This window comes from Phalacrocorax aristotelis, chromosome 10 (genome assembly GCF_949628215.1).
Source record: "Phalacrocorax aristotelis chromosome 10, bGulAri2.1, whole genome shotgun sequence".
Lineage (NCBI taxonomy): Eukaryota > Metazoa > Chordata > Aves > Suliformes > Phalacrocoracidae > Phalacrocorax > Phalacrocorax aristotelis.
Genome location: NC_134285.1, coordinates 10,415,999 through 10,423,650, shown reverse-complemented (window position 1 = coordinate 10,423,650; position 7,652 = coordinate 10,415,999). Strand labels below are relative to the sequence as shown.

The 7,652-nt window shown below is 49.4% G+C and overlaps 1 protein-coding gene across 4 annotated transcripts in view; it reads left to right on the top strand.

Annotated features, from left to right (window-relative positions):
- The first annotated feature begins 1,448 nt into the window (after nt 1-1,448).
- XYLT1 (xylosyltransferase 1) overlaps nt 1,449-7,652 on the top strand; it is a 202,502-nt gene continuing 196,298 nt past the window's right edge. For 2 of the 4 annotated variants that reach the window (XM_075105158.1, XM_075105157.1), the window contains exon 1: nt 1,449-1,894. In XM_075105158.1, the coding sequence (XP_074961259.1) occupies nt 1,661-1,894 (234 nt within the window). In that variant the 5' untranslated portion in view covers nt 1,449-1,660. The remainder of the gene's footprint in view (nt 1,895-7,652) is intronic. The other 2 variants (XM_075105160.1, XM_075105159.1) reach the window with 1 other exon arrangement.

Genomic DNA, 7,652 nt, shown 5'->3' with positions numbered 1-7,652 from the left:
TCTCTATAAATAGAGGGAAAGGAGGATGTTGTCAGAAGAAGCCTGCTCCTCTCCCCGCTCCACTTTTTCACTCAGTGCAGAAGTGTCTCATGCTGAGGCTCCCACCCATACACAGGGCTGACTTTACACTGAAGACTCAGATCTTTATGGCCTATAAATTACTGTGGTTTTGGATACAAACCTTCTGTCCAGACGTGCTTTCAGTAGGACACACCTAAGACTGAGCATGCACTGTCCTTATCAGAAGATATTATTTTTCACCTTTGGATTTGGTTTGTAAAGTGGAATTAGGTTTACAAAAAGAGGCACAGTGCAGGCAGATTAAAAAAACTCCCTACTTCGCTACATCATCAGATAATGAGATTTTACAGATTAGAAAGCCAATACTAGTATGGGAGAAAAAGGCAACTAAAGCTATCCATTACATACACCTTTTAGATGCTGGGCATTTAATTACAGCCACCTCGTGCCTATGCCTGTTACTTGCAAACCTTGCAGGGCTGTGGAGGTGTTGCACCTCACTCTTGTTCTGCTGAGACCAAATGCTGTCAGAAACGCTTTTGCTTAAATCGCCGTCGTCCCCCCCCAGTCTTGTGGGACTTGCACCATTTTTGCCCATGAAACAGTTTGCACGCATTTGTGCCAGCATCGTACATGGGGATGACTGTTTGTCAGATGAGGGGAAACAACAGTGTTGTTAAAGGCGTACCTATGCTGCAAGCAGTCAAACCACCTGGCCGTTGGCAAGGCCTGCACAGACTGAAGGCCCCACAGACTGAATTCGCACTTGGGTCTACTTTGAGCAGAGATGGAGTAACAGCCTGTCAAAAGTGAAGATTGGTCAAGAGCTACATGGCAGGGAAATTAATGACTATACGCAGAGTTCTTGATAAACTGTGGAAGTCTGACGATTTATCGTCAAAATTTTCATTCATTAAGGAGTGCAAACCGTGACGCCTTTTTGCTGCAGCCATTTTTAACATGACCAGCCGAAGAGAAAAAGCCCCATCTGAAACGACTGCAGGTCAGTTCGGCGCGAATTGGCTCCAAGTCGGTTAAAAAAAAAAATAATCAATAATAATACTACTAGAAGAAGGGCGAAATGCCAGCTTTCACGGGGGAACGGCCCGGCGGCCGGGAGCGGTGGAAGGCGGGGAGCGGGGGCGAGATGCCGCCTCGCGCCCGTCTCCTCACGCCCGGTTCCCGCCCGCGGCGCGCGGCAGCTTTCCCTCAGAAGATGGCAGTCGCCGGCCACCGCCGCGCCGGCCGCCCCCTCCCCCGCCCGCCGTGAGGCGCGGAACCGCCCCGCGCCGGCCCCTTCCCCTCCTGCAGAGCTGGGGCTCGCCCGCCCGCCGCCGGCAGCAGCAGCCCACGCTGCCGCTCCTCCTCCGTCTCTAGCCCACCCTCCTCCTCCTTCCTCTTCCTCCGCCAACCCCACCCCTCGCCCCGGGCTCGCCCGGCCGCGGGCTGCCGCGCCGCCAGTGCTTCCCGCCGGCTTCCCCCATCCCCACGCGCCGCGCACACCTCCTCCTCCGCCTTCCCGCCCCCCTCCCCTCCTTCCCCACCTCCGCCCTCCTCCTGCTGACGTCTGGCTCTGCCCGGCTGAAAACTCCGTGCCGCGGCGGATGCGGCGGCTCTCGGGAGCGCGGCAGCAGCGAAGATGGTGGCCGCTCCGTGCGCCCGGCGGCTGGCGCGGCGCTCCCGCTCGGCGCTGGTGGCGGCGCTCACCGTGCTGCTCCTGCAGACCCTCCTCGTCTGGAATTTCACCTCCCTCGATGCCGGCGAGGAGCAGCGCGGCGGCGGCGCCGCCGGCCGCGAGAAGCGAGACCGCGGCGGAGACCATCGGGCACACCCGCAGCGCCGCGGACCCTCCGCCCCGCACGGCAAGGCGATGGTAGGTGCGGGCGGGGGGCGGCGGCGGGAGTGGGAGCGGTCGTGCCCCTGGTTCGGCTCACGGCGCTTCTCTGCACTTCGGCGGAGGGGCTGCCCGGGCGGCGCGGGGAAGTTGGGGCGAGCGAGGCGCGGTCGCGCGGGGCTCTGGTCCCCCCACCTCGCGTGGGCACCTCCCGCCGCCGCGGAGCGGGTCCGGCCCCGCCGCCCGGGCTCCCACCCGCGGCCGGGGTCCTGGCTGCCGGCGCCCCCGGCGCGGCCAACGGCGGAGGGACCGCGGGGCGGGGGAGCCTGGGGGGCCGCGGCCGCAACGCCAGAAAATGCGTGGGTAGGACCCTCCGCTCCCCGGCGCCCCTTGGGCACTGCCCGCCTCTGCAGCTGGCGTTTCAGCATCCCCGAACTTCGCCGGAGAGCCGCCTGCACGATACGTTCCTCGGCGTTCATTTTACTTCTACTTGAATTTTTTCACCTGAAAACCGCACAGGCGCTATTCTTTATTGCACAGCTCTGTCAGGCCCAGTAGGTGACAGGCGATGAAATCTAATGCAATCGTCTTATTAACGGCTAAAAACTCAAGGGTACTGAACCTGTGCGCTGTCGCCTTATCTCTTACCATTTTCTTTTGCAAACTCCTCGTTTGAGTGATTCAGGCCTGGAACGGCAAGGTGTTGCAAAGCTGGCCTTATTGTCAGCTGCATTTCTGAATTTTCTAATAGGCACGTGAAGAAGCAAATTAACAGTGTCGGTCAGTTAATGCAAACCCCAGAAACAGCAGTGGTGTGTACTACTGGTATGTAGTATTCTTCAGCTCAAGAGAAGCTTCCTTTTGGTTTTCATTCAATGCTTTTAGGAGTAGGCTTACATTAAACAAATGTTGCCTCTTAAAGTATGCATACATATTTTTGTTTGTTGCTCTATTTCTGTTTACATCTTGAGAGAGAAAGCAAGAGCTTGGGGCTCAGGGATGATTTACCCTCACAAATGACTGTGGGTGTTTTGACCACAGAGAAAGGCTGCAGAGAGCCGTGCCCTGAGCACACGTGTCTGTCTCCAACATTTGGGACAACTTTTCTGAAAGGTAGTATGTACCCATCCAGTGTGTGCAGATCCCGCTGTGCTTTCTAGATGTGAAAGTGAAAATTCTTCCTTACTGAGTTCAATTTTTAGCTCTACACATAATTGTATCTTGGTGCTTGCTGTATTTGTAAATCTAACTATTCAGGCTCCACTGTTTTTCTTCCAGTACTCTGCACTCTGTGTCTTTTCCTATCCATCTAGTCTTTTATTCTTTTGCCTTTAATTCTTCTCCAGCTTTTTTCCTTCTTGGTTTCTCCAGTGTGGGTTATCAAAGGTTGGCAGGTGCTGGTACCCGGGCAGGTGGGGGGCTGGGAGGAGGCAGGCTGTGTCTTGGGCTCCAGCCCCGCTTCCCAGCTCACCAGGCTTTCTAGGAAATAATCCTCTTCTGTGGGCTCCGGGGCAGTGTCAGAATGAGCGCAGTTAGCAGTTGTCCTACAAACGTCCTGGCACGATATCAGTTTTGAGCCTGGTATGTTGGAACAAACGCTGAGTTTGGGCTGAGAGCTGATTGTTTCTGTGCTGGTGACACGTAGACGTAGAATATGATTATTTTGATGCTGACAGTTATGAATCACGCCTTTGTGCATACGGATTTGATCAAAGACCTAAAGATGGAGCACTGGGATTCCAAATAGAAAAAATGTTTTAAAACACATGCTGAGTGTACCTATTTGCCCCTTGTTATCTAAATGACTAGAATGGATCACCCTGGGCTGTCTCACATGTCTGACATTGGTATGAAAATAAAAAAAAACCCACAATGCGTGAGATGACAAGTGATAGTGTGCATGACAATGTGCTTTGTCAAGAGGTGATTAGGCAATACTTCTTCACCGTGACTTTGTGGTACCTGTGGCTTTGCTTAACCTACACACTGGGAAGTAGCTGCCATCCTTAAAATTACTTTGTCAGAATACAAAACCCCACACTTAAGCATCTGTCTATTGATTAAAATGTGTGCTTGGTGGAAAAGCGATAGGGAGATTGCATTTGTGCAAACTTCTGCCTCAACAGCCTGACAGCTTGCTTAAATTGGTAGGTGAAGTTCCCAGGCACTCCTGACGTGCAAATGTTGATTTATCTAACCCTTCCTATGTTGCCTGTCTCTGAGGCAGGCCCGGTTCTGATTTCAGACTCAATTCATGAGGAAAATCTGTGTTTAATGGAGTGGCATGATACAGAATCGTGAAAGAAGATTTTTTTTTTTTTTAATGTTGCTGTGTTTCCACAATACAATACGATTTGTGTAATGCCTGAGCGAAGTTGTTATCCTTCTTAATCCAAGTTTCCTGTGGTTTGTGTGTATCAAATTGTTTTGCAGCAGTAGGAGAAGCTGGCTGGTGCGAACACAGTAGACCCATTATATCCAAATTACTTTGGGTTGTGCATGTCTGAGAGACCCTGCAAGGATTTTTCAAAGATTTCTCAGTCTTGGATTTTAACCAAAAAAGAATATTCATTTTAATGTATCTTTGGTCTGTTAATGGAGCAGTGTGTTCAGTACACCTTTGGGGAGTATCTTTTTAAAAAGCTGCTAGATGTTTGTCTGTGGTGCAATACCTGACTGCTTTTTTCACTTACTGGAGAGAGCCTTTAACACAGAGATGCCCTATTAACTGCCTTTACAAGATCCTTTATTAGTATAAAGTTTCACAAACAAGATTTTGGATGCTTTGCAGAACATAGTGCTTCTCAAACCAATGTCTGAAAGTTGCCATATGAAGTTAGTGTGTCAATGTTTAACCCCAGCTGGGAACTAAGCCCCACCCACTCGCTCACTCCCCTCTGGTGGGATGGTGAGAAAAGTGAGAAAACACATCAGTTGAGATAAACAGTTTAATAGGTAAAGCAAAAGCCATGCACGTAACCAAAGCAAAACAAGGAATTCATCCATCACTTCCCATGGGCAGGCAGGTGTTCAGCCATCTGCAGGAGAGCAGGGCTCCATCACATGTAATGGTGATCTGGGAAGAAAAATGCCGTAACTCTGAATGTCCCCCGCTTCCTCCTTCCCCCAGCTTTATATGGTGAGCATGACGTCATATGGTGTGGGATATTCCTTGGGTCAGTTGGGGTCAGCTGTCCCAGCCGTGTCCCCTCCCAAGCCCTTGTGCACCCCCAGCCCACTCACTGGTGGGGTGAGGAGCAGAAAAGTCCTTGACTCTCCGTAAGCACTGCTCAGCAGTAACCAAAAGAGCCCTGTATTATGGATGTTGTTTTCAGCGCAAATCCAAAACATAACCCCATACTAGCTACTATGAAGAAAATTAACTGTATTCCAGCCAAAACCAGCACACAATGTTTTTATTTATCATATTTTTTTCTTTGTCTCTGACCTATGTACAAGACTAAAATGGTCTCATGTATTTCACTTTACTGAGCTGGACATACGTAATGTGAGGATTTGGTAATTTGTGTCTGTGGGAAAAGAAACACAATCCTTTGAACCAGGTGTTTAAGGGGTATTTAGACTAATATTAAATGCTGTCAGATATGTGTAATAAGCAATTTCATTTGGAAAATAAAATAACATCATACTGTAGTAAAAAATGTTGCCACTGTACCTGCTCATAATTGCATATGAATTGCCAACTTGGCAGGAAGAAGCAATTTTGAATTGAGCTACTTTGCAACTGAAAACACTTACTGTGCTAGATCGCCTGGCCACATCTGGAGCTCTCATTACTCATAAGCAGTTTCCTGCAGTTTTTCCACATTTAATTAAACCAGGTTATAGATATCTTTAAAGATGTACAAATTGTATCGGTAGTGGTGACTTCAGTGGGTGTTTGCAACCATGTATGATTTTTGCAGCTGTTCAACACCCTTTGCACAAACTTTATTCATTCAGCAAAACTCAAGTATCAAAAGCAAGCAAGGATTAATCACAGAATGGTAGGGGCTGGAAGGGACCTCTGGAGATCATAGTGTCCAACCCCCCTGCTTGAGCAGGCACACCCAGAGCAGGGGGCACAGGAACGCATCCTGGCAGGGTTTGAATGTCTCCAGGGAAGGGACTCCACAGCCTCTCTGGGCAGCCTGTGCCGCTGCTCTGGCACCCGCATAGGAAAGAAGTTTTTTCCCACATCCAGGTGGAACATCCTGTGTTCCAGCTTGTGCCCATTGCCCCTTGTCCTGTCATAGGGCATTAATGAAAAGAGCCTAGTCCCATCCTCCCGACACCCACCCTTTTAGATATTTATAGGTATTGATGAAATCTCCCCTCAGTCTTCTCTTCTCCAGGCTGAACAAACCTCAGTCTCTCAGCCTTTCCTCATAAGGGAGATGCTTCAGTCCCCTGATCATCTTCGTAGCTCTCTACTGGACTTGCTCAAGCAGTTCCACATCCCTCTTAAACTGGGGGGCCCAAAACTGGACACAGTACTCCAAATGTGGTCTCACTAGGGCAGAGTAGAGGGTGAGGATAACCTCTCTCGACCTGCTGGCCACGCTCCTTTTAATGGAGCTCAGCATACCATTGGCCTTCTTGGCCACAAGGGCACATTGCTGGCTCAGGGTCAGCTTGTTGTCCACCAGCACTCCCAGGTCCTTCTCAACAGAGCCGCTTTCCAGTGGAAAACGGGTTGATTTTTATATAAGGGTGTTTATGTTTGAAAAGTATGCAACATCTTTTTGTGAAAATACTGTAAGTGTGCTACTTAGTCTCAGGTTTTTTTAATGCAGCCTGCTAGTGATGGTGGAAGGAGCTGGGTGGTGAATGTTGTGTATTGGGAGCCCAAAGGGAAGAGGAAGGAATGCAAGTCCCTGCTTCAGGGCTGCTGGTGATGAGAGGGACGTGACGGCAAGGCGTCTGCCATGGTCTTAGTTCACACTGAGCATTGCACTGACAGCCAGTTGTGCATTGCAGTGATGTGCTCACGTTACCCAGCTGTGGCCCCTGCCTTGGAATTAGGCATTGAAGGCAATGGCTGTGGATGCGTAATGCTCCTTCGGGCCCTGTGGCACCATTGGGTTTTCATTACTGCCTATTTCTCCATAAAGCAAAAAATGCCAGCATATTGTTACTGTGTCAGTTGAGTGAAATATAGCTCTTGCCTGCTGGTCAAAGCATTTCTTTAGTCCGAAATTTTGTGTATCCATTTTAAAGAAATGGTATGTTTCTTTCAGCATGAAGCTGTCAAAGGAACCAAATGTAGCTATCAATAGCTTGAAATGTTCAGAATGGTAAAATGAAAGGAGAAAGTGTGGTGTGTTTGGGGACAGTGAGGATTATCTGTTTTAACTCCAAGCAAAAGTTAATCTGGGAAGAACAGTCCTGCGGATCACTAGTGTCTATCCTCCTTATTTTCATTTCTACAGTGGGAAACGTGGTATTTCTTCTCCTGGGCGTGTGGAGAGCGAGGCTGGGTCCCTCTCTTCCATGGGTTGGTCAGCTGAATGTGCTCAAGCAGGTTATATTTCTTGCTTGTTCCCTCAGCTCACTTACGTGATGCATGCTGAGTTCCACCAAGGTTAAAGATGCAAGAAGGCAAAAATTATTATAATGTGTGCGTAAACTCTGTAATACCTGTTGGTTGCTGAAACTAGGAAAGGCATCCAGCTGCTACTCTATTCAACACTAACAGTTATAAAAACTGTGATCAGTCGTTGTAACTGAATGCAAAGTAGCAGCAACTCCGAAATGCTGGAGAAAACTAGGGGAATCATACAGCAAATAAAACCCA